Raw genomic sequence first — 28,000 nt, 5'->3', positions numbered from 1 at the left:
AACTTCCTAGTACTTACAGGATGTCCTGTCTACAAACTAAAATACTAGGCACTTTTCTACATCAAGAAAACACTCTCGCTGAGAATGGCCAGAGATCTAACAAAAAAGCATGGTAAGACATGCAAAGACATGGACCTCAGGGGTAGGGCTGTCGGAATCCACTTCTCTTGCTTCCTTACCGCAAATAGTAGTACTAACTAGCCAATGGAAAAGGCATCCAACCTTCTCAACAGGTGAATGTTACAGCTTTCTGTTGCAGTGATAAACATCATGACCAAAACCAGCTTGGGGAGGAGAGGGTTTACCTCAGCTTACAGTTTACAGCCCATCATTGAGAGAAGCCAGAACAGGAGCTCAAGACAGGAACCTGGAGTCGGGGACTGAAGCGTTCATGGAGGAACTGTGCTTACCAGCTGGCTTTCCATGACATGCTCAGCTTGCTTTCTTATACAATCCAGGACCGCCTGCCTAGGAATGATATCACCCCAGTAGGCTGGGCCCGTCCTACATAAATCATTAATTAACAAAATGCCCCAATATGCCAAATGGACAGTTCTATGGAGGCAATTCCTTAACTGAGGTTCCCTTCTGCCAGTTGAGATTATGTCAAATTGACAACAAAATCTTTTCCACCCACATGGGTGCTAACTCCAGTCCCAGGAGATCAATCTGATGCCCTGTTCTTGCCTATTGGCACCAGGCATGCACATGGTATACAGATATACATGCAGGCAATACACTCATGCACATAAAATACAAATTTTAGTTTAATAAAAACTTTTAAACAGATAATAGAACTATAATGTAATCAAGCCATCCATTCCTGATCATATACACAAAGGACTCTAACTCAACATAGTGTAGAGACATTTGCACATCCATGTTTACTGCTTCACTAGTCAAAATAACTAAGAAATGGACCAAGCCAAGATCATTAGTAGATGAACGGATAAGGAAACGAATGGAACTAAAGAACACTTTGTTAAATAGACAAGCCAGACACAGAAAAACAAATCATGTTTCCTCTTGTATGTAAAATATTGATTTAAGTGTGTGTGTGTGTGTGTGTGTGTGTGTGTGTGTGTGTGTGTGTGTGTTAAAAACCAGAAAGGGGATCATGAGAGGAGAGGAAGAACCAGCTTAAATGGGTAATGGAATATGTGTGGCATGAAAGCAGAAGGGGGGGCTATTGAGGGGGAAGAAAAGGAACCAGCAAGAAGAGGTGATTAGAATGGGAAGAAGAAGGAAGAAGAAAGGAAGAAAAGAAAGGAAGGGAGGGAGAGAAGTAGGACGGAAGGAAGGAAGGAAGGAAGGAAGGAAGGAAGGAAGGAAGGAAGGCAGGCATGGAGAGAGGGAGGGAGGGTAAAAAGAGGGCCTACCAAAAGAAAAAGTGTGGTAGGAGAATTGTTCATATGGCCATTCCACTGTGCCAGTAAAGCCACCTTGAATCAAAAGATGGAGTCAGTAATTGGCTGATTGGGATCAGCCATAGAGTTGCTGGAGGGCTGAGGAGGTCTGCTAGAGAGGGACAGGAAGAGAGAAAAGGGATTTCAGGGGGATTTTTTGGAGCTGGTGGACCAGGAAAAATATGGAGAGATGGTCAGCCAATTAACTCTCCCTTATTTCTTGGATTTATGAGGTCTTTATCTCAATTTCTGACTCCCAAGTTCATACTGGAACAATTTAGGTAATTGTTTCATCTGACATCCAACTTGTGGCCTTAGATCACACCCCAGCTTCTCAGTGAGGGCAAATATGCTGATTTGCAAAGACAATTTGGATTTGATGATCACACCTTGGTACAATGATATACAGCAGCTTTGAATACTTGGGACAAGGTTGAAGAATCAGGAAAGAGGACTGAGTCATTTACTAAAATTATATAAGGCCCAAAAGAAGCCTTCACTGATTTTTTTCACAAAGATTGACTTCAGCTGTTAATGTCATATCCAGAAGTTATACAAGTATCATTAATATTAATCATGAACTAAATTTCTCACTTTTGAAAATGCTAATTCAGAATTCAAAAGGGTGATTAGGCCTTTAAAGGCAAGATCAGCACCAACAGATGAATGGATTAGAAATACAGGTGAAATTGGATCTCACACATATGATGCTGCCTTGATAGAAGTAATTTGTAGAAATTTTAAGAAAAATCAAAATGTCAGTTGTTTTAATTATGGTAAAGGCATTTGAAGAGGAACTGTAGGCAAGATGTTCCTAGAAATAATTTTTTTTTCTAGAGATGATTTAAACAAAAGGCCCCAGTCTTCTGCAGTATGCAGAAGGTGTGGCAAAGGCCAGTACTGGATTCATGAATGCAGATCAACAAAAGAAAGGCAAGGTAACCCTGGGCTGTCAGGAAAGGCCTTAGGGGGCCTCTCACTGGCCCCAATGTCAAATTTGGTTCAATCATTCCCTGTCAGCATTGGGGAAACTTCTCCACAGAGCAATTAAAAAGACTTAATATTTGTTGTTTAAAACCACACTGCTCTAGATGTAAGACAGGACAACTTCTATAGATACAATAAAAAGTTCAGGAGAGAATGAAAAACAAGTATTTTGGCAAACTGCTATAAATGATCAGAGACCAAAACTTAAAATACACATACACAGCATTGAAATTGAAGGTTTAATAGACATAGGTGCAGATGTAACAATTTCACCAAAATCTTGGCATCCAGATTGACTTCTTCAGGAGGTAAATGTTCAACTTTGGGGGATTGTAACTTTATCTCAGGTAAAACAAAGTGCAAGATGGGTCAAATGCACAGGATCAGAAGGACAGATAAAAAAATTAAAAACATATGTGGTTAGGATAGCAACGAATTTACAGGGACATGATTCATTGTAGCAATAGAAAACATAAATTGACATTCCTCTAATCTCAGAAACAAACTGTAAAATAAAGAATGCTTCTGAGAGAAATATTAAAGCATATTATCAAGAACAGTCAACAGATTGTTCAGGTTGTACATAAGCAGGGCACAACAGCTGGTGATCTTTCAAAGTTACCAACAGTCCTACCTTTAAAATAGTTAGCTGACAAACCTGTCTGGGTGTAACAATGGACTTTGACATCAGAAAAATTACAGGCATTAGAACAACTAGTACAGGAGCAGCTAAATGCTCAAAATACTGACTAATTGACCAGTCCTTGGAATTCTCCTATATTTGTCAATAAAAGAAATCTTGAAAATGAAGAATGTTAACAGATTTAAGAAACATAAATAAGGTGATTCAGCCAACAGGCTCTTTACAAGGTAATGACATTGATCAGCTATTAGTAGTAAATGAGCTAGAACCCTCAGAATTTCATTAAAAAAAAAAAACACCATGTTAATAGCAAGGGTTTAAAGAAAGTTTTTCTATCACTTGGCCAAAGAAATTATAAGGAAATATCATACTTGTTCTTTGTATAACCAAACTCCACTACTTGCAGAAAGTAATCCAAAGGATACTTAAAGAAATGAAATTTGGCAAATGGATGTGTTTCATTTTGTGGAGTTGGAAAAAATAAAGTATGTGCACCATACAATAGATACATATTCAGGATTTCAGTGTACAACTGCTTTGAGTTCTGAAAAGGCTGGTTCTGTAACCATGTTTATTATAAGTTATAGCCATTATGGGAATACCTGTACAAATTAAGACTGACAGTACTCCAGCATATTAGTCTCTAATAAAATCAAACAGCTATTTGCATATTACAATATAAAACATATTACAGGTATACCACACAATCCTACAGGACAAGCAGTTATAGACAGATTGAATCATACTTTTAAAAAGATATGTTTAATAAACAGAAATGGGTAAAAAAAAGAGATAGATTAATAGATTACACAATGTTTTATTAACTTTAAATTTTTTAAATGCTAATGAGAAAGGAATGAAAGCTGTGCAGAGACATTGGATAGCAGAAGAAAAAAAAAACAACTACAGAATTAAATCAACCTGTATACTACTTTAAAGATGTGTTGACCTCAGAATGAAAACCAGGATATGTGTTACATTAGGGAAGAAGTTTTGCTTCTTTGCTTCCACAGGAGAAGAAAAGCTATGGATACCATCAAAATTGATAAAGATTAGATCTGAACAGAACAGGAGAGACCTCTTGATTAAGAGAGGTGACAGTTCATCAAACAGTGTGGCCATTCAACCTGCTAAGAAAGGAAACTCACCAAAGTTAAGGTTGGGGCAGGGTTTTGTTTTTGTCTTTCCAGGAGAATAAAAGCATCCAACTAAGGAATCTGAAGACAAATGAGACATGTGAAGAAGAAAGACAAATTATCTAGAGAAAATGTCCCAAGAAAAAGAGTAAATTGGCCAAATGGTATAACACACTTCCAACAGGATGAAATCTCATAAATCTTCCCAAATGTTTATTTCTAATGTTCTCTACATACATATAAGTCAAATGGTTTTTTGTAGTCCCAATTCAATTAAAAGTTAATGCTGGCTTTGGAATTAGAGCATGGCTCTCTCCTTCTCTAAACCCAAGCATGCTTCTTAAAGAAAAACCAAAAATCTCTGTCTAATGTCAGAAGATCCACCTGATACGGGACAGAAGAAACACCAAAACTAGGGACTGTTCTATTGTCACTAATCCCATAATTCTTTGGTTTTATTTTGACTCTTAAAACTTTGCTTTAAGTATAAATATTGTCTCAAAACTTATAAGATTAATATATATACTAAATAGATATAAACCTTCTGTCGTGATATTAATGGACATATAGAGTACTAATTAATTCTAGAAATAGGCTTAATCTAGCTTCCTGTACATGATTTCAGACTTGAGTCTGAAGCAGGTAACTAGGAACTAAGTTTGTGTACCATGTATGTATTTAACAAATCGTGGTCCTTTAACCCTCCTATATCTGCTGCATACAACGTTTAAAATGTTTAAGCTTTCTGCAGTGAACTGTGATCATTCCTAACAGCAACCTTTGAAGCCTTTAAAAGGTTGTTGGGGCCCCACAATGATGAATCCACCTGGATTGTGGTAACACTCCTATGCTGACAAACACCACCCAAAGATCAGCTTTGGACTACAAACTGCTCAGGACAATTTCAAAGCAGTTACCTAACATAGTCCAGCCTTATAGTCTTCTCCAGTCAGCACTTCAGACAAGCCTTGCACTCTTTCATCATACCAAGATGGGACAACAGCTAGCTCTCCCAGAAATTGATCTTTATCTCAATTTTTTAGGGTCCCCTAAAGTTGCCATTGCCCACAGACAACAAGAAGTAATTTTAAGAAAATGACACCCACATTCCCAAGAGGTGGGGTAAATGGGTTTTTTGGTAGTTTGATGAATGTTTGTCAACATTTAAGGAGGTTGGCTACAAATTGTTATTGGTCACAGTCATGGAGGAAACTGAGCAAAGGAAATTAGATTCAGGGATCTAGTTCTGAAAAGAAAAAGGGAGGATGTAGGAAGATAAGATAAAAGGGTAGAGTATTAAATCTACTTTCAAACTAAAAGAGCAACTACTAGTCTCAAATATTTTACATTGGTATGGACTTTTTTATATTGATACAAGTCTAAGGTTATTTTTGTTATACTGTATTATATGTTTCTATTTATTTTTTAAGGTATTGTACCTATGCAGTTCATTTAAAAATGTAATGTAAAATTCTAGTTCTTGAAAGCTATTTAGGATAATAAAGAAATACAGCTTAGTAGTTAGTCATCTATAAAAATCAAACTTAGGTATGTTTTCAAGGTCAATCAAAGACAGATCTTAAATAGATAGATGGTCTTCAAATACTTCAGAGACTACAGAATATGGCATTTTAATGTTTTAGTAATATAAAGCTTTTCATAACAATGAGACACATCTGCTTCTGGCAGCACCAATTTACTTCAAAAGAGGATGACAGACATTGAAGAACCTTCATATAGAGCTTGCTTTCATTTACAGCAAAGTTAGCCACTGGGCAAAAAAGCTGCCCTTGCCTCAACTGCTGACAGTATGCTGTCCAAATTAGACAAGCAGGACACAAAAGAAGGGAACTACCAAACTTTGCCAAGACAAGGTAAGATAGTCCTTGAAAATTCCTGCTTTACAGAAAAGTCTGTCAAATATTTTAAGCCTGTAGGTCAAAGATGTATGCCCCAACATTACAGAGGAACCTTGGAGTAACTGTCCAAGCAGCCAGATGTTTTTGCCATTTCTTAGTTTTGGAAGTTGCTTACTCTGTACTTCCTATTTACTCATGTACTATATCCTTCTTGGGTCTCTGATGGGGTTGAAGACAGATAGTTATAGTTACAGTTTTCCTTAGTGATGATAGAAAGTAAATTAGGTACAAAACATTGTACCCACCAAGATAGGATATATAACAGAATTTTCTTTGATTGCCAAATACTAAGGGACTGGACATTGTTAATGTATTTCTTACTTGATAATTGTTCTTATTGTATACAGTTTTACTATGTTAGAGTTAAAAACCTTTCCTTTCTCTTTAGACAAAAAGGGGGAAATGTTGTAGGGGAATTGTTCATTCCACTGTGCCAATAAAGCTACCTTGAATCAAAGTCAGCGATTGGCTGACCAGGATCAGCCATAGTGTTGATGGAGGACTAAGAAGATCTGCTAGAGAGGGACAGGAAGAGAGAAGAGGGATTCTAGGGGGATTTCCTGAGCTTGTGGGTCAGCAAAAACACAGAGAGAGGGTCAGCCAATTGATTTTCTACTGTTCCTTGGATTTATCAAGTCTTTATCTCAATTTAGGACTCCTGAATTTTTATTATACTGGAAGAATTTAGGTAATCATTTCAAAAAAAGCCTTCTACCCAACTCTTTTCTCAGTTTTGTGGTAGTTTTTCCTCTTATTTCTTTTTGTTGTTGCTGTTACTTTGGTTTTGGTTTGAAAGGGGGTAGCACTGGTTGTCCTCCTGCCTCATCCTGCAAGGACTAGGATTACAAGTGTACACCACCACACCTTACTGTGTCTCTCCCTTTGTATCCCACCTCTCTGATGCTCTACAATCCAACTTCTCTTCAACCAAATAGTATGTTTCTGCTGCCAGTGAAATATTTCTTCAAAGCCCCTGATAACAGCTTCCCACTGCTTTCAAGGCCAGCACAGCACTCGGGGCTCTGCCACTTTCCAGTTCTGTTGCCCAGACCACCCCTCGTCCCTCTGCCTCTTGCCTGTAGCTTGAACTCTCTGTGCTAACGACACTGGAGTCCTGGCAGAGCATGCTCTACTGAACACAAAGAATGACTGAGATTGACCGCAGTCTCAAGTATCTGGGTTTTCTGCTCAAATTCAAGTAAACTGTCAAAGCCCTGAGAACACTGTGCCAACTTCTCTGCACACTCTACCACCGGCCAAAAAGCCAGTTCCACACTGACCACAGAGTGACAGCTGCTGAAGAACATGGAGAAGTGATGGCTCCCAGCCAGACAGGACCTCCAAAGAATCGCTGCACATTTGTCTTGAAGTGTCATGAAAACTCTACTTCACTGCTGCCCATGTTGCCGCAAAGGGTTGAAGATACGTACACAAGCAATGCTAGAATTCCCCATCCCAACGTGACTTCCCATGATGCTGACTATTGGCATCACATATTTTATCCTTCAATATAACAGACATACAATATTTCTGGAAAAGTTTAAGGCATGAAATATGTACAAAATATGAAGAATTTTGTGCCCACTAAAGATTCCTGGTCACTTTGTTAATTTAAGAACATAAAAATGTGCCTCACTTAAAAGTATCATTTACGCAAGCAATGGTTATAAATCTCTATTGAGTTTGCTTTGAATGTTTTTAATTTTAGTTCAAATGTTCTACAAGACTCTAACTTTTAATGAATTTAAATCAATTAGTTTTTGAAAGCTGATGGTGAAAAAAAGTCAGAGAGAGAAAAATTGAGAGTAGAAGGTGCTGTCCATACTAAAGCAAAATGAATAAAAAGATCACCATCATGGGTTTACTGCACTTCCCTGTAATAAGAAGGTATGGAACAAACTCGGATCCCAAGAGTATTTTAGCAAGGCAAGGGGTGAGGAAAGTGCGTGCTAGACATCGGAACTCTGCCTGTGGATTTCTCTCTAACGTGTCATTTTCAAAACTTTCCTGGTTAGTCATTCTCCCCTACACCCAAAGCAGGTCTGTCCAGGCTAAATAAACATCTTGACCATTTTTTACCTGAGAGTCTACTTCTTTATTTAATGAAACCATTTCCAAGTAAAAATGAAATTCATTCATGTGTTGCCAACAATGGAAGAATGAATCCATACTATAAGGCAGATATGTTTAACAGACTCTCAGCTTATGTTCCTAAGCAAAAACAGCCCCACAGCCGTGCCTTTGAGTGTGGCCTCTCATGACAGGGCATGTGGTCTCTTGAGGCAGGCTTCTCTTCACCCCTGTTCCAGAAGCTTAGACTTGGATTCTAATAGTCCCAGAAATGGGAATTAGAGAACAACCTCCACTGTGATGCAATCTTTCACCTTTCTCTTTTCCACAAGGCAAAAAGAGAGAAAATTCCTATAGTGTTAGAAATAGCAGGGGGGTTTTGTTTTGTTTTTGTTAACAATATCTACTGCAATGTAAATGCTATACAGAAGTATAGTATTGAAGAATAATGACAAAAAGACGGAACACATTCAGTTCAGAAGCAATCACACCCGCTTTTCACCCAAGCTCTCAGCGCTGCCCCCAAGGTCTCCAGGGATCCCCTTCATCATATCTGTGTGTTCTGTTGCCCTCTCACCCTCTTCCCTGAAGCCTCACCCTTTCTGTCTCGTGGTTCCCTTTCTAGTTCTCTGGCTTCTCCCTACACTTACTCCCACCTAAGTACACACACTTAACATGTAGAAGCTATTATTTGCACAAGACAGCAGACATGCAGTGTGTGTCTTTGCGAGCCTGGGTTCCATCCAGTTCCTTGCAAATGTGCATACGTACCAACACATTTTCATTACCCATTCATCTGTTGAAGAGCATCTAAGCCAATTTCATTTTCTTGTTGTTGTGAGTAGAGCAGCAATATACATGGATATGCAGGTGTTTCACAGTGGCTACACCAGTTTACATTCACCCACCTACAATGAATGAGGTTTTCTCTTTCCCCACATCCATGCAAGCACCTGCCTTTCCTTGATGATAGCCAGTCTGACTGGGGCGAGGTTAATCACAAAGCATTTTTTATTTGAATTTTCCTGATGGCTAAGGATGCTTAACGTTTAAAAAGACATTTATTGGCCATTTGTACTTACTTGAGAACTGTCTGTTCAGTTCACTGGCCCGTTTACTTATTGGCAAGAGTTTTAATTTTTTTTTTTTTTAGCTCTTTATTTTAGATGTTTTTCCACTCTCTGAAGTATGGCTAGCAAAACTTTCTTCCATCCTGTAGGCTTTCTGTTCACTCTATCATTTCTTTTGCTGTGGAGAAGCATTTTAATTTCATGTAATCCCATTTGTCAATTTGAGGAAACTAATTCCTGTGTTATTCAGGGTTCCATCTAGAAATTTCCTGCCTACATCCTACATCCAGAAGCATCTTCCCTTATTAGTCCCAGTTCATGTTCCTTATACCTTGGTCATAAATTAAGTGAGTTGGGTCTATAGAGATGGCTCAAAAGTTAAGAGCACATATTTTTCCTGCAGAGGACCTAAGTATGGTGCCCACCCACAACCCATCAAGCAGCTCACAACCACTTGTAGCTCCAGCTTGAGGGAATCTAATGCCATTTTCTGGCCTCTACAAGCACCTGCACTCACATCGACACAGTCCTATACAAAGATATATAGATATAGATATAGATATATATTATTTTTTAATTATGTGAGTAGGTTAAGCACACATAAGGGCCAGGCCAGTGCCTGTGGAGACCAGAGACATTCAACCTCCCAGAGCTGGAGTTACAGATGGTTAAGATGCTTAAAAATACCTTGTTTATTGACACTAAAGCAAGGGGAAAACGATGCATTATTTTTGAAGCATCTTCTAAAGAACTGCCCTTCTACAGTCAACACTAAATGTTGAGTATTCTCCAAGAAGTTCATCTGCTTAAAATTAAAACCAAGTGAAACTTAAGAAATTCTACCATTCCATCTGAAATGCTTGTCATGTGTCAACCACAGTCAGCATCCCCTTTTGAATGAAACTGAAGAAGGCAGATAGGAATTAGCCATCTTCTTGAATGAAAAATGAAATTAAATATTGTGGTGGTATTGTGTTCCCCAAAATATTGTATACCCTAATAAACTTATCTGGGGTCAGAGTACAGAACAGCCACAAATATTAAACATAGAAGATAGGCAGTGGTAGCATACGCCTTTAATCCTAGCATTACAGAGGCAGAAATCCCTCTGGATCTCTGTAAATTCAAGGCCACATTGGAAACAGCTAGGCATGGTGACACACGCCTTTAATCCCAAGAAGTGAGCCTTTAATCCCAGGGAGTGGTGGCAAAAACAGAAAGATATATAAGGCATGAAGACCAGAAACGAGAAGCATTTGGTTGGTTAAGCTTTTAGGCTTTTAAGCAGTAGTTCAGCTGAGCCACTGGGATGAGGACACAGAAGCTTCCAGTCTGAGGAAAGAGGATCAGCTGAGGAACTGTTGAGCTGAGGAAGTTGTGGCTTGTTCTGCTTCTCTGATCTTTCAGCATTCACCCCAATACCTGCCCCAGTTTTGATTTTATTGTAAGACCTGTTAAGATTCCTGCTACAAAACATGAATGACAGGAGACTTGAAAGACAAGGAAGCTGTCTTGCAGGGTAGCCATGTCCCTGAATGTTACCAATCCTGTTTGCCAAATGACATGTATTTGTGCAGAAGAAGAAACTAGGAAGTTCATTTTTCTATGGAGAAGCATCTGGATTCTTTGCAATATGTAACTAGGATTAAAGATTTAATGTGTTATTTCTCGAAATTTGAGAAGCTAGAATGAGGACAAATGATATCTCAACTCTCCTCATTTTTTAAAAGAAACTAATTTATAATTTTAAATGGATGTTATATTACTTTCTTATATTTCCCCTTTAAAAATGAACTGTGGCTTTCAGAGTTCACAGTTGGGTAAGACTGATGATTACTTTTCTCCTGTAGCAGTGAGATACAACTGGCCTAGTCCAACATGTTTGCTAGTGCAATAGTGGAATCAATGTCAGGGAGTAACCAATCACTTTCCATTGGATTTAAGGCTCACTCCATCAGATGAAACACATACTTGACATAATTATTGGGTCCAAGAACCAGAGGCTAAACAGGCCATAGACTCTATGAGAGAAGCTACTACTATTATTCTGCTGAATAGGCATAGTATTAAACCAATTCCTAATTATGTATTACTATATTCATAAAATATTGAATTTCTCAACTCACACCAGAAAATGTTTCTTTCTGCAGTAGAGTCAATTAATAGAGACCCAGGATTAGTTAGGTTGCAGAGAATAAGAGACTGCAAAATTTTCAGAATAAATAGGACATCATATCATAGTCCTTCCTCCCAATGCTCATTGGGAAAGGAGGGGTGGAAAGACTTAGAGCCAGAGGCAGTGCAGGACTACAAGGAAGCAGTGCAGCAGACACAACAGGCAGCAGCAGATGAACTCGCAGCAGTTGTGACTGCATGAATAAGACCTATATGAGCTCAGACAGACAATATCTCAGCATGGAGAGGGGAGGTGGACATGATGAACCACCCCTAGCCAAGAAACTACTAGCAATTGGTAGCTGACAGGAACTGGAGAGTCCATTTTCTTTAAGTCAAATCTAAGAGTGCGGCCCCTGATAGCTCAACCATGCTCCCCAGCATATGACCACACATCCAAGAACAATGGGATTTGATGGTTTAGTTGGGGTTTGTGGATTGGAGTGCTATTGTTGTTGTTTCATGTGGTTCAGTTTGGTTTGGTTTTTGAGGCAGGGTCTTTCTATGTCACGATGGCTGGCCTGGAACTTACTATGTAGGCCAGGCTGACGCTCTGCTTCCCCCAGTGCTAGGATTAAAGGTATATACCACCACACACATTATGAACACCATGGTTTATTTAAAAAATTTTTAAAAGGAGAGGAAAGAGCACAAATATGGCTGGTTAAGAGATAGGGTGGATAGCCGGGTGGTGGTGGTGCATGCCTGTAATCCCAGCACTCAGGAGGAAGAAGCAGGAGCATCTCTGTGAGTTCGAGGCCAGCCTGGTCTACAGAGCTCCAGGAAAGATGCGCAAAGCTACCCAGAGAAACCCTGTCTTGAAAAACCAAAGAGAGGGAGAGGGAGAGAGAGAGAGAGAGAGAGAGAGAGAGAGAGAGAGAGAGAGAGAGGATCTGAAAGAGTTGAGGGAGGGTGGTTACTGTCAAAATATATGGCATGAAATTCTCAAAGAACTAATTGAAAGAAAGGAATTGGGCTCCTTTATAAGCAAATTTGGTTTTCAAAAAGTGTTTTATCTATAACATCTTGGAGCAATGTATACCAAATAGTCGAATTCATTTGCCAATTTCAATGACAAAGCACCTTTAAACACATATGGAGTCATACAATTAAATCCCAATCACATTTCAACTGCATCTGATGGCACATTCTTGTAATCCCAACACTTAGGAGATGGAGGCTGGAGGATGGCAAATTTGAGGCTATTCTAAACCAGTTCTAGGCCAGCCTAGGCTACATAGCAAGATCTTTAGAAGATGTCATCAAGGATAAGAGGTTCCGACCTACGGCTTCGCCAAAGCTTTGGTTATGCTGGGTGGTCGTGGTGCACACTTTAATCCCAACACTTGGGAGGCAGAGGCAGGTGGATCTCTGTGAGTTAAAGGCCAGCCTGGTCTACAGAGTGAATTCCAGGACAGCCAGGAGTGTTTCACAGAGAAACCCTGTCTCAAAAAACCAAAAAAAAATAAAATAAAAAAAGCTTTGACTACAAAAGACATGTCGCCTCTTCTAGTCATCTCTCTGAAGACATATCCCAAAAGGCCAGGAACTTTCAGTAAAGCTTCCAAGACACAGCCAGCTCCTTGGATCCTTCCTTCCGGTGTCATTAGAAGAGAGCAGTCACAGCATGAACCCGTCACATGCATCACACTTGTTCCAGAATGCTGTGGCTCTGGCAGAGGGGCTTGAATTCCGTGCTAAAACCCTGAAAATAATGTTGTATATGTTTGGTGTCTCCTTGGGAAGACAACACTTACTCATCAACCTCACGAGAAAAAAACAAATGAGTAAGCCTTCAAGGATAACACGGAAGTCTTCCCCTCCCCAGGAGGAAGTGTGGCGCAGCAAAAAATGTCAGTGAACGAGCACTACCTCTTCCACATGTGTGTACTGACGAGACTCTGTGAAGCTTAATGTGAAAACATTTCCTTGCATAATTTTAACAGTTATCTCAATCTGTAAATTCCAAATTCAAAGATCTCAATCTTTATTTAAAAAAAAAAAAAAAAAAGTTCAACCCTCAAAGTTTCCATGAGAAAAAACAAGTGGCTGTACCCTCCCAACTGCAGAGTGGAGTCAGACACAAGATCCCAGGAGAGCTGAGGGACACATTAATCTATGTCACCACACTGTTAAGTCAGTAGAACTTAATACAGTATAGGACTTAATAATAATGTAGTTTAATACTATACCCATTTAGTAGAACAATAGTAGGAGTAGATGGTCATCAATATAGCGACCTACAACTGATCAAGGTGCAGAGAATAAGAGACTTTGGAACACTCAGCCCTGAATGGGACATCTGTATCACACCCTTCCTCCCGAGGCTTGGGGATCATTGCAGAAAAGAGGGTATAAAGATTGTAAGAGGCACAGGCATATATGACCACAAGTCAACAGTGTTTTCTGGAAACAGGCATTTGTTTAACATTTGTCTCTTGGTTCACATTCCCTTTTACCTGAGAAATGAACTACATACATCTTGTTAACTTTTTATGTTCATAATTGGCAGCCGTGAGCCCAGGACAAACTCTATGGAATGAAGGATTGACTACTCTGTCCCAATTATTTCTCTCTACTTAAAAATATTTTACAAGTGTAGGGATCCCTCTACACAACTAATAAATGTAAGTGCTACAAATTGGAGAGGGATCTCTACTTAGCTTAGGAAGTCAAGGACAGCTCCTTTGAGAGTCATTAGAAATATTTCAAAGAGGGCTAAGAAAAAACTGTCCTGGAAATGTGGGAAGTCCTCTGAGATGAGAGTGTTAACTGTACCACAGTGACTGCAGGGGATGCTAGGAGACGCTGAGGTAAGTAAGATACACCAGCCTTAGGCCTCCGGGTATAGTGAAGTGTGAGAGGGGACAGTTAACAAAAGATCATCAGAAAAGGGGGCTGGTTCCCATTAGAGTATTTTCACTAGCGTGGTCCAAGAATCCCAAACTGCCAGTCTTGGAATGCTGTAACCTAACACCATAGAACTTCAGCCTGGAGGCCTGTGGCCTGAGCCTTGGACCAGGACTGAACTGTGGACAGCCAGCACTTCCCTTCTGTGCATGGCAGAGTTGCACAACTAGAAACCATATGGGCAGCAGGTGAGGTACCCGGCCAGCCTGGACTGCCCCCTTCACATGGCATGGATTACAGGCCAGGAAAGAGTATACAAAGAAACTCACCCTAAGGAACCAGAGGAAGCCCCGCCCCAGCCCAGCCCCAGCCGAGAGTCCTGTGCTGTAGGTGGTACCGGAGTCACTGCCAACACCACTTTCTTCTTGTTCTGCACATTTTTCCTGTGATGGTTGAGGGTGAACTCCTCCACTGCCTGACAGTGCCTTCCCGACTACTGGCAGCTCAACTCAGTTCAATAAAGGCATCTTTACTTTACACCAAAGCAACAGGAAACTTCGGGGAAGTGGTAAACAAGGGGGGCTGCTTGATCTCGCTAAATTTCTAAACCCTCATCCCATTATTTGCAGAATGAGGGAGAAGAAGACAAACAGGGATTTAAGGAACAGGGCAGAAGAGAATGCAGGAGTTGATGCATGCCAATCTCATTGACAGAAGAGTAAAAGGCTTTCGGGGGCCAGGAAGAGCCTGAGCTCAGTGTGGACATGCTGACCTGAGAGGTCTATAATTCTTTCAAATAGAGACCTCAGACAAAGAATCAGCACTTTGGGGACTCGGCTATGATGGCCTGCACAGAAGATGCTCACAGGAATTCATCAGCACCGGGGTGGGGCTTGCAGTGTGGACAGGGATGAGACGGACAGAAGAGAGAAGAAAGTGCAGAGGAACTCCTGACCCAGAATCCAAACTCCAGTGTCCAGTCTGTTTTTTGCAGGTTCCTGGTCACGTCACATGCCATTCTGGGCACCCTGCACAGGGTCATGTCTTTGTCCTGTGTTAGTATATTGCACAGCTCACTACCTGATTCCTGTTTGCATCTGGATTTTAACTCTACTCTCTCTGCTCCTGTGTCCTGAGTCCCTTGCTATGCCTGATGCACACTGTCCAACAGTGACGCAGTAAACACTTCCTTGATAAATTTAAGGCTTGGGTGCCAAAGGTCCTACACTTGGAACAGAGGCCAGCCTTGCCTCCCTCCTGGGAAGGTATTTGCCCAGTAGATGTATGAAGAAATCTTCCTTCTGAGCTCACAGGATAGCATCCCATCAGTATTTTGAGCTCTTGGTAATGTCCTAATGCCAAACTGAAGTGTCCTACGGGATGAAGGGAGGAGCCAGGCTGCCAAGAACCCTGTTGGGAAAAAAAAATCAGCCATTGTCATTTCCCTAACTGTCCCTCCACCTACGGGACAAACTCACACCAGTTTGATCCTGAAGCGATCGATGTCTGCTTCTGTTCTGACCTGTGTTCCTCTCTTTCCCTGTACCACTCAGATGACTCAGCTCTGAGGTTCGTCCAGTTTCTGGAGGGCTAGCAGGGAGCAGAAGATGCATCCACTGGTTTATCTGCTTGGAATCCGATTGCTCTGGACCCGAAGACTTGTGGCTAGAGGGCTACCCTACAGTTAGAGAGCTGCTCTAAAGTGTGGGGGACTGCAAACCAATAAAGGAGAGGCAGGAAAGGACAGGCACACTACAAATTTCACTGGCTTGCTGCATCCCTACCTTTGCGGCCAGCCGGCACTCCATCACCCTGATGTTGAAATGGGAACTGGCTGCCTTGTTCGCTTCCACGCAGCTGTTGGCGATCACAAAGACAGCTCCACTGGGGAGTCTCACGTCAGTCGCTCTTAGGGGACTAAACTCTATTAACTTGGCCTATTGGAAGAAAAGTGGCAGGGGAAACAGAAATGTATTAAGATTCAGAAAAATATTCAAGCTTTTATGCATTGATCTTAAGAAAGTCTTCTACAAAAATGCCACATTCGTTCAAACATCATTTCCTGATAACCAGGCACTGCACTGGGCTCTAGAGACACAACAGTGAGCAGGACAGGTGCTGACTCTGCCCTCCTGGAGTCCGCGGCTGCTGCAGGGAGACATGAAAATTATGTTTTCATGTGAGTCCATGGGAGCGCCGTGAAGTTCAGGGTCTTACACAGATGCTTAAAGGAAGGCCCTCAGCAGACAACTTAGTGCAGCCTTTGAAGAGGGAAGTAGACGCGGAGTCCTGAAGGATGCTCGGAGACGTCAGAACGAGGGAAGTTTCTGTACTTGGAGAGGAAACAGATGGCACTGGTGTGGATGGAGCTCTAGGCACTGCTACCGGGCTGAAGCCTAGAGCTTGTGGAGTGAGATGCTAAGTTGGAAGCAGAAACTGGAAGTCAGGTGGTGATGCTCTTTGGAAGTCCGGAGAATGAGGACTCTCTTTGGACCCTGTACCTGCCTTACACTAACAACAGAACTCCTGCCACCACATCTGCTCGCCAGATCACATCCCAAACACCTGAAGCATAATTTTAGTGTTAAAACAAATTTCCTCATACCCCATGTCTTTGACTCAGGAGAATCAACAAAAACATATTCTTAATAAGAAGGATCCAGGTGTTCTTGGAAAGCAGCCAAACCTGAAGGAATCTCATGCAAAAACTAAGACAGATCTTAAAGAGATGCCTGCTTCTATTTTGGTAATGGGCAGTTCACAGGCAAAAACCCAAACCTCTGCCTTGCCTGAAGGAGCTGATAGCCAAGAGGAAGTGGTATGGAACCGAAGAATTTATTCCTGGCCTGCCATCAACATTCTCCCTCCCACTGCCAAAGCCCCAAAAATGTTGACAGAGAAAAATGACACCAAAGAGTAATTTACAAAAAGAGGGTTGTGCATATATGTGGTAAGAGAACTAACATTTGGGTTTAAAGCCAACGTGAGGTTATGAAACACCACAAGATGAGGTGATTTCATGCAAGGTCAGGAAGGGAGGTCCCGAGGAGGGAATTGAGAAATCTCATCTTAGCAATGAGATATTGGGGGGCGGGGGGAGACATCTAGACACATGAGAAAAATAAGTTTCAAGTGTGATTCTGGACGCTTAAGGTAGAGGAATCAATATGAAATAGAGTACATTCCCTACTGTTAGCCCTGCCTTACAAAAGAGTTGGACAATGTTCTCCAGCAGAGACTGAAAGACCAGACTTCCCATAACCACGCAAGCTCGGGGCTCCAGGCCTTTCCCTCCAGAGATGCTTTCTCAAGTTGAAATTCCAAATGGCTCAATGCTACTTACAGTTCCTTCTTCTGCAAGAAATGAGATGGACTGGTCCATGCCCCCTCCCTCAGTGCCTATGTAACGCTCACTCTTGGCACAGATCTCTGCAAGTTCCACCTGGAAAAGCAAACATTCATTTGTACTGGGATATAGTTGTAAGCTAGTTTTCATGCCAGGTATGTCAAACAGGTTTGAATTCCAGTACCAACTCTGGTCAGTTACATAGCAACTGCATAGAGCAATGTGCTCTTCACAGCAGTTCTAGACTACTATTGAACCCAGTAGGAAAATTTAGCAAGATCAAGTAACCACTCCATAATGGGTCTCAATTGAGAACAGAACATATGTGCTGGGTTTTGTACCCCTCAAAGACTCCACAGTACAAGCAGTTTTCCTCATCTTTCTGTTGACACTGCCTCTGTCCTCTGGTACTGATTCATTTGCCTTTGTCTCCAAAAAGTGACTATTCCAAGTGTCTCTCCAAAGCCAAAGCAGGGCCAGAGTCTCCAAGCCAAAAGTAATGCTGCCTCTCTGACATGTCTGTTAAGTGCAAGAATAGAACTTCTCACTCTAGGTACAACCATGATGAAGAAACATGGATGAAGAGGCATGGTCCTGACCCATACTGAAAATCTGAGAGATCATTAGTTGTTCCTTATTGATTAATATGATAAGTTCAAAATCTTCATCTTACATCCAAAGCCTTATAAACTTACAACCAAACTGAACGTGAAATTGGATTATTTACCATTGTTTTTAAATAGAGGTATCTTCTTGACCATCTCACACATATTTATACAACCCGGTGCCACTTCCTGCCTCCTATACAACTCCTATTGCCATTTAATATCCAGGTCATTGACCACATATATGAGCAAGCTGATCACTCAGATTTTCTGCCATCATGGAGGTTTCCTGAAATGCCATGCCCACTCTGGTGTCCTGTTTCTCTCAACCCCTGAAGCTCTGACAGTGTCATCTAGTTACCCACATTGCTATTTGGTTGTTTGTTCGTTCTTCTGAGGTTTAATTCAGGACTTTATTTCTCACTTATTCTACTAGATGTTCAGAGTGATCATGCCAAAACACTGGTGTACTACAGCCTTCTCTTGCCCACTTGCTTACCTACATCTTCTCGACATGGTGCACAAGTTCTTTAGCGGCCTAGCTCTCTGCTCTCCCTCCAGCCTGCTCTCTCACTGTTCCCACAAGCCCTCCAGTCCAGAAACAAGGGACAAATGCTACACTTTTTGACTGCCCAGAACTCATCTTTCCTCAGGACTCTTCTATTCCTGTTTCAACAACTCAGCACCCCCAAATTTACACACGCCACAGAACTCCTCTCTGACCTCCCTACTTCTAACTCTATGATCACTTTAAGTGGGTTTACTTGTCTCTCTCCAGCAGACTATGGGGGTTCATGTAACACCTATTCCACAGTCCACTTAAGTAGTCCAGCCTGGATCTTGGTACTTATTACTGGTCCTTAACTGTATCATGTTTTCACTTTATCTCTTCTCCTCAAAAAACTTTGAGCCTGAGAGAGCTAAGCTGTGGTGTTTCCTTGGTATCATTGCCAGGTATGTACTAAAAACTCCATAAACTGCCGCTGCCTTCCCTCCTGAGAAGAGATGCCCAAACACCATCTGACAGCTTCAGCAAGTGGCTGTCATGGCTCTTCTTGGTCATGTGGCTTCACTAACATTAACTTTGCCTTGTGACATGAGGTAAACCTGGGATTTTGGCTTCAAAGGCATTGCACATGACCTGATGGTACACACAGCCAGTGGTCATGTCCATAATAGACACTGTAGTTAGAGTTTCCCTGCCTGGCCCAGTCAGGACAAATCTCTCTCACCCACCAGTCCCACAGTCGCTCAGACCCAACCAAGAAAGCACACAGAAACTTAAATTGCTTACAAACTGTATGGCCGTGGCAGGCTGCTTGTTATCTACCTTTTCTATCTTAAATTAACCCATTTCTGCTTATCTATACTTTGCCACATGGCTTGTGGCTTACCAGTGTCTTTACATGTCGCTTCTCATGGCGGAGGCTGGCGGTCTCTCTCCCCAGCCTTCTACTTCCCAGAATTCTCTTCTCTCTTGTCCCACCTATACTTCCTGCCTGGCCACTGGCCAATCAGCATTTTATTTGTACAGAGCGATATCCACAGCAAGACACATTAAAAATAAACTAGTGGCCGAAAGGTCAAAACACTTGTACTTAAAATGCAAAGAACCAACACGCCCAGATGAAGCACTTCCTACAACAGTCTGTGAGTAAGAGTCTGGCTGCCAACCTTGCTGTGACCTTGGGTTAGAGTCAGCCACAAACCTTCACCTCCCCATGGTACGGAGGAGGATGGTGAAACTCGGGGACTCATACTGGACGTGGAGAAGCTAGAATCTGAGCTTCATCCATCTGACCCTGAAGTCAAAGTTCCTTTCACACTCGAGTGGCTGCCCCAAACAGGGCTAATATAACCATTGTTCAGCCTACTGTAAGGGGCTGTGAAAAGACAAATGAGCATCGCCAATGTTTTAATATTCTCCTTTTTATGAGGAAAATATTAGAGCACTGAGAAGTATTAATGACTTGTGTATAAAGGCTCTTGAAGTGGGCTGCCAAGATGGCTCACCAATAAAGGCACTTGTCACCAACCCTGATGACTTGAGTTTGATCCCTGGGACCTACAGGGCAGAAAGAGAGAACTGACTCCTACAAGTTTCCCTCTGACCTCCACACACACACTAAATAAATAAATGAATATATAAAGCTCTTAAAGTATGCCCCTGTATACTCTAATAGTTACAAGATGCTCTTGTGTGTGTGTGTGTGTGTGTGTGTGTGTGTGTGTGTGTGTGTTTACACAGAATTCCGAGTGATACCTTCACATCAAGGAGAGCCTACCCATAGGGAAGGGGCCATTTCAAAACTTGCTACTGCTGTGTCTGACAAATTCTAACCCAACAGACAATACTCAACAGTTCTAAGTGATGAGAAAGAAAGAAAATGAAAAAGGTGTGAAGAAAATGAAGAGATGAATTAAAAGATAAAAGTTGACCTCATTGACAGAACCTTAGGTCACACGAAGAAAATACAGCAGAAAGAGTCCAGTTCCAGAAGCCTCCCAACCCTTGGCTGAGCCAGAACTCCCCCTTCCAACCAGCTGTATGATCTCAGGTAGATGCTTCACTTTTTCCAGTTCCTATTTCTCATCTGGTATTAACAATAACAATAGCATTAGTAACAGAAGATTTACTGAGCACTTACTATGTGCTAAATACTGCTCCAGTGACTTTGCCTGAATTACTCACTTCTCGGAATCACATAAAACAGATGCTTCTCCATTTTGCAGGCAAGGAGACTGAGTCATTTGTTGGGTAACATTATAATGGAAGTTAATAAAGCTAAATAAATCTATACTGAAGACAAAAATAATGCCCTCCAAGCCACGGGATTACTGTGACGATCCTAAAAGTTAACTTTGTAAGACCAGTGTTCTCATGCAGCATACAAGTGTTGACAAGGGTTGATGTTGTTATTTTCACAAATGAAGAAAGCATCATTTCATTTACACAAGAAGATAGCTAAAATTGAAGTCAAACACAGGATGTTTGAAAGATGTTCATGGAAAGAGAATTCTAAAGATTCTGCAAGTCTCCACAACGATGAGGAGTAATAAACCGTAAGGAGAACAGAAAAGTAGGACCCCACGCAAGCCAGCTCTGTCCACCTGCAGAGCAGGGGGTCCCCACCCAATAAACAAAACCTGCCTGCCTGAAAAATTCAACAGTGGGTCCACCCAATAGCTGGCTTCCTCAGGGCCCTAGCTCTGAGGCCCCAGTACAAAAAGGGAGGCCGGTGGGGAAGTCCTAGATGAGTAAAAGATATAGAGACTAGAAACAAAGGCTAAGAGAAACCCAAATGACTTGAGGAAAACATCCTCATAGTCGGACAGTAAACAGAATTAGTCAAACCGGAGACTATAACTGAGGTCAAAGAGTCATCCCTGGAGGGGCAAAAGAACTGGAGACATCCTGGCTAACTCAGGGTCATGTGGTATCTGCCCTGGTGCTTTCCATTCTATAAGATGCGATAACGGAGTCATCACACATCTTCCAAGAATGTAATCAACCAGACTGACTCATAACTGAATTGATGTTTCCAACTTCTGAAGTTGTGTATGATTTCAGTAGACGTCACAAAATTAAGAAGCTGTCAAAAAGCATGTTAACAGGTGTAGAGCGGGGAGTGGGGGGAGACAGGGGATGAGCATCCTGGAGGTAACCCAGAGGAAAGTGAACTCAGGGACCCAGTTCTGTGCAGTAAAGGGAAAAGTCACAATCCTAACACGTATGAAGCATCTGAACTTTTCTGACCCACAAGTCATTTCTCTACACCCACAGTACATACAGCCTGAAAACTTTCGAGCAGAACCAGCAAAGCTGGAGCCTACGGAGCTTACTCTCCCTCTACAGCTCCCTCTGCTCTTACAGTTATGCCCTCAGAAGCCAGGGTCCTCTCAGCTAATCTCTAGTGGCATTTGATTTTTCTGCCTTGTCCTTAGGGACAGCAATTGGACTGTAGATGCTCTGCTAGCTGTGGGTAGAGGAGAAAGCCAGAATCTGCCCTCAAGGGGCCAGCAACACTGATCTTATCTGCAGATCTTCAAAAGAACTCTACAGTGTTAGACAGCTTCTACCTTCCCTCCCTCCAGTCAGCTCTCCCCTGCCTCCAGTCAGCTCTCCCCTGCCTCCAGTCAGCTCTCCCCTGCCTCCAGTCCAGCTCTCCCCTGACTTCAGGCTACAGTCTGTGAGAGGTCTCCCAGGAGGAAGGTACCAGTATGCTTCTCTAAGACTGACAGGAATGTTAGGAGGAAGAGGAAGGCAGGAACTCTTAAGGGCTCAAACATGTCCCAGCACTCACTTCCTGCAGGCCTTCCCTACCCTTCACAATACTGGGTTCTTATGGAGACGACTATTACCAAACTCTTCCCCAAAATGGCAAACCCCAGAGCAGTACCTTTTCATGACCTGACCCCAGGGTGTGTCTAAAAGAAGCAGTTGTGAACTGCTTTGTTTTGTAACATGGCTCGCTGCTGTGCTCCAAGCTGGAGACCTGTCTAGGTGCTCCACAGAAAACAAAAGCACCCGTAAGCTGCTTGAATTTCTTTTTGAAAGATGTGACTGCTGAGTCTTCACATCTCTAATACAGAAAGTAGAAACTTACTTCTGCCTTTTTTTTTTTTTTTAACTACATGAAAATTTGTCTGAGGATAATGGTAGCTAATTTCCAAAGTGAGCCGAGCAGGCAAAACTGACCTTGGCAGTCAAGGCTGAAATTTTCTACAATGTAATAGAGGAAGTGGAACAAGGAGATCAGACATTAAACAATTAGAATCCAGAAGCAAACACAAAGGTTGTTTCAGAAAAGTAGATCTAAAAACCTGCCGAAGTCTAGAACCATCACTGGAGAGCGAGGGTGTCACAGACACCACACCTGCACTCACTGGGGAGAGCATGAGCTGAGGAATCCAGAGGAGGCTCTAGCTGGAGTGTACAGCTCTGAAAACATGTTTTGTGAGGACAGAGGAAATCTCAGAGCTGGCTCCCTCCAGAATTGATGAGAGACACCCTTACTTCCCCGAGCTGTTGGCCAGAAGGATGGATTCACTGTGGAGAGACCCAGATTTGGAGAAGAGGCCATCAGCAGTAAGGCAAGGTGCAGAATTGTATGTGGGAGGGTTTGAGTTTCTAGGCCCATGGAGATCCCAAGGAAAGGTCTATCCACAGATTTCACCCAGATCAACTATCCCTGCCAGTACTGGATGAAGAAAATCTTGTTGGTATATGCTGTGCACAATCTTAGCTATTTCTCCAAATGATGTCTGTGGGAGTGTAAGTGCATGTACCAAAGGCAGTAACATTACCATGGCCTGAGCAGCCATGAGATGCAAAAGGAGGAGGAGCCTAGCCCCCCTGTCTCTCACTGCACTCTTCAGGTGCAGCCAGCACTGGGGAAATAGTCAGAAGTGCAGGTCCTCAGGCCCATCCCAGATCAGCTCAACTGGTGCACATTAATTTGAACAGCCCCTTCCTGATGGCACGGGTCTGGGTTCCCAGCTACTCTGGAGACAGAGCCAAAAATCCTGAAAATTCAAGATCCATCTAGACTACAGAATGAGTTCAATGCCAACCTGGGCAACTTAGTGAGACTCTATCTCAATATAAATTTTTTTTAATAAAAAATGAAGAGAATGTGGAGCCTCTAATATGGTGGCAGATCTAGAGTAAAAACCTAGGTCCCAGGCTCATGCCCCAGTACAGAAAGGGATGCTGGGAGGGAGAGAAAAAGGAGGAGGGAAGCACAAGACTCTTCCAAATGATGTTTTGCACTATGAGGCTTTCTTGATTACTGGGTAGACAGGAAGGATCACATGCAGAAGGGTAAGGGAGCTAACAAGAGTCAAATGTCTTCTAAGGGCAGACCCTATACATGCCAGCTTGGTTAATTTCCTAACGTCAGAACTGTAGTCACCAGATCCCAGAGAAGAGGCTCCAACAAGTCAGTAAACTAACCCAAGGTAACACACAGAAACAAGGAGGCCTGGACCCAGCTCCTGAGCAAGCAGGGCACTCTGAGTCATCACAACTGTGGTTCACTTGATGGACTCAGGGGTTCTATTTATATCCTGTATATGTATATACACAATCAATTAAAAAGAGGCCACCGACTTGAGAGTAGGCTGACATGGAGGACTTGGAGGGAGGGATATGAGAGGGGCTGTGGGGTAAGGAAGGAGGGGAGGTGATATCATTGTATTTTAATTAAAATGCTTAAAAAATTTTGCTGTGAACCTCATACGTACTTTTTATTAAAATAATAATAATAATAATTCATGTATTTTGATCATGTTTTTCCCCTCCCCAACTCCTCCCAGCTCCTCCCCACCCAACTTCATGTTCTCATTCTCTCTCAAACAAAAGAAAAACAGTAAGACAAAAAACACAAAAACAAAATAAAACAAAAAGCCCACCAAAAAAAAAGTGGAGTAATTATTATTATTATTTTTTTTTTTGAAAGGAAGAAAATCCCATCTCAATGAACTGGACAATTGGGAACTTGCAGGCCCTCCTTCCCATCTTACAACACCAAAAAGAGTCACAAAGACCTCCTTCCTACAAAGCAGGGTGATCTCAGAGTGAGGCTAATAGTCTGCCATGACGTCCACCACCCATACAACAACTTATATAACACCCCAGACATGCTCAAGCACTTTCCGGGCACTAATGTCAAATCCATGAGAAAGAGCTTTATTGCTAAACAGACTTTCTAATGAAGAAAGTGAATCATAGGGAGGTCAAGTAAACTGCCAAGGTCACTCATTAGTAAATGTCAGGGTCAGTTCTTGAACTGTGAGCCTGGCTCTGGCTTATAAACAAAATCCCATTCTTTATCTGGAAGAGAATGTAGAGGATAGCTCAGGAGTCCGGAATTCAGGAGCCCTAAAAAGCTTCTCTCTGCAGATTTCTCACAAGGACAATCAGTTGAATCCTTTTTGTTGTTTAAAGTGTCAAAAAAAAAAAAAAAAAATCAGCGTTCTGGGAGGAGGCAGTACCCACACACAAGGTAACTATTATTGGAAAGACAGGAAAGATAATTGGGGGGAAATGTGGGAAGACCATAGGGGCAGGAGCCTCGCCAGACTGATGGAATTAGACAAAAATATGACCCGAGTCACTGCTACTAAATACCAGAGGGGCCTCCAGAGCTTGTGGTAAGGGCTGGTGTTGCTTCCTTGGCTGGCAGATTGCTTATTTTGGCTCTGACCTTCCAAAAACGCTCAGTAATGATGATAATACGGGATGGGTGGCGGCCTACGATCTCTGTGGTTTGGCAAGTGTGTCTTAGAACTGCATGTGCCTTCCCTGGAGAACCTCCCCACACCCCCCCACTGTGTGGGGAGGGCTCTTCAGACTGGCTTTTCAGCGGCAGTCTTGTCCCACTCTTAAGAACCAACAGGACAAACTCTGTGTGTAATCAGGTCCTGCAGTGCAGTAATTCTTGCAGTTTGCACCTAACAGTCTTCCTAATGCAATCTAATAATAGAGATGCAAACACAAGCCAACAGAAAAACATCACTCCTTGAATCCACCAAATGCACAGCTATCCCCAGACACTTTCACCTGGGAGAAAGGACTCTGTGTGTCAACAACAGTCAACACAATGGCATGAACTGGGAAGAACCTTCAGGGTCAGGAAATGGCGAGGGTGTTCAAAGCCTTATTACAGGAAGGGAACTGACTTCACTGAGCTGTGTTCAAATGTTATGTGGAAAGCAAGTGCCCAAGGCCATTACAAAGCCAGAAGAATATCATGGCTGCACTTGTTCAGACAGTTACACAGGTCTTCTTCATGACTATTGAGGTTTGACTGTGTTTGTCCCAACAGAACACAGGTTAAGTGTTGGTCCACAATATAGGAATACGAAGCCCTTAAGAGGCAATCGGAGTCACCAAGGCTACATCTTCAAGAGTAGAGGAAGCTTTTCTTGGAGAATTGGTTAGCTACCACAGAAGTCTGTCCCCACTTTGCACAGTGGCACTGCACATGCTACCTACCGATTTATGGTACAGCATGAGGCTCATACCAGACACAGCTGATCAATGTTAGACTTCCTGTGTCCAGAACCACACTCCTTTTCTTTATAGACTACTCAGTCTCAAATATTCCATTATAGTAACAGAAAATATCCTATGACAATTTTTTCTTTGTGTGCTCTAAAAACTCTGCATGATAAAGACAGTAAATTTAGGGATGGCAGTGCATCTTCTGAAAGATGGGAATGATTCTGCTATTTTGATCATGGAACCAATATAACTTTGTTTCTGTTTTGCTTGGCTTCTAAGAATCTCAGTAAGTAAGCTTAAATAAAAGTTGCATTAAGAAATGAACAATGAGGCCAGGTAGGGGTGGTGCATGAGGCAGAGGTAGGTGGATCTCTGTTAGTTCAAGGCCAGCCTGGTCTACAGAATTCCAGGACAGCCAAGGCTACACAGAGTAACTCTGTCTTTAAAAAAGAAGAAGGAAGAGGAGGAGAAGGAGGAAGGGTAGAAGGGAGGGAGGGAGGGAGGGAAGGAAGGAAAGAAGGAAGGAAGGAAGGAAATAAGCAATAAGGGCTAGAGAGATGGTTCAGTAGTTAAGAACACTCAATGCTCTAGCAGAGGACTCATGCTTGGTTCCCAGCACCTATCTATACAACCATCAGTAGCTCCAGTTGCAAAGACTCTGATGCCCTCTTCTGGTCCCCAAGGTCACCAAGCATACACAGTACACTTATACACATGCAGGCAAACACTCATACACACAAATTAGAAACAAATTTTTTAAAAAATAAATCCATAATGTGTTTTTGATTCTTCTTTCCTTTGTCTTGGTTTTCAACTTTTGATTCATAAACTTATTGAATGTATATTCTTGGTTAAGTAATTCATAAACTTTCATTTTAAGAAAAAATTGTCAATATAAATATAAGAGAAAATTAAGCCCTAAGGCATCAGATTGGACAGCTATGCTGAGAGGCAATGGCAAGCAGGAAGACATCCTGAGGAGAGGTGGAAGCTGTGAGCATCAGGAGGCAGCACTGAGCTGCAGGGGGCTGCACAGAATGGCAGGGGGCTGCAGGGAGCTGTAGGGAGCTGCACCAGAGCTGCAGGGGGCTGCATGGAGCTGCAGGGGGCTGTATGGAGTTGCAGGGGGCTGCATGGAGCTGCAGGGGGCTGCATGGAGCTGCAGGGCTGAGGTGGGCTCGGTTGCATTGCACTCTTGCTTTGGTCCACCCTTGCTGGCTGCTCCCCTGCCTCTCCCTGTTAAATGGGAATGTTTTCTCAGTGTGTCTTAGCAGTGTGTCACTTTCTTTTTTATTTTACAGAGACTCACAGCCAAGAGTTTGCCTCGACTGATGAATTCTCTACCTCGTGACTCAAGTATGTAAGTGGCTTTAGCAACTGAGACAGTGGTGTATGGAACACAGGCTTGAAAAATACCTGTAAGAGCTGAGGGTATAGCTCAGGGGTAGTTGGAAGCGCTGCACTGGACCCCAAATTTAAAATAAAAGGAAAATGAGAGAAAGGGGTAGAAGGAAGGAGGGAGAGAGCAAAGGAAAGATGGAAGGGAGGAAAAAATGGAGAGAGGGAGGGAGGGAGGGGAAATAAAGGGAAGGAAATTGGACTTTGGTTTTTCCCTCTTGCTGTATTTGGTGTCCTGAGACATCCTAGGTATCTGGGAAGATGACTCTGTGGGTAAGAGAGCTTGCCCTGCCAGCATGAAGACCTGGAATCAGAAGCCCAGCATCCATGTAAACTGCTGGTCATGGCTGTAAATGCCAGTAACTCCAGCACAGGGAAGCAAAGACA

General features: G+C 42.3%; 1 protein-coding gene across 1 annotated transcript in view; it reads right to left on the bottom strand.

Moving 5' to 3' along the window:
• Positions 1–28,000, bottom strand: part of Galk2 (galactokinase 2) — a 109,603-nt gene that overhangs the window by 36,030 nt on the left and 45,573 nt on the right. The window contains exons 6-7 of the mRNA XM_036185838.1: positions 17,600–17,698; positions 16,041–16,193 (exon numbers count right to left, since the gene is read on the bottom strand). Coding sequence (XP_036041731.1) covers positions 16,041–16,193; positions 17,600–17,698 — 252 coding nt within the window. The remainder of the gene's footprint in view (positions 1–16,040; positions 16,194–17,599; positions 17,699–28,000) is intronic.

Source organism: Onychomys torridus, chromosome 4, assembly GCF_903995425.1.
Source record: "Onychomys torridus chromosome 4, mOncTor1.1, whole genome shotgun sequence".
Classification (NCBI taxonomy): Eukaryota; Metazoa; Chordata; class Mammalia; order Rodentia; family Cricetidae; genus Onychomys; species Onychomys torridus.
The sequence above is the reverse complement of the archived record's forward strand: the minus strand, read 5'-3'. Positions and strand labels throughout refer to the sequence as shown.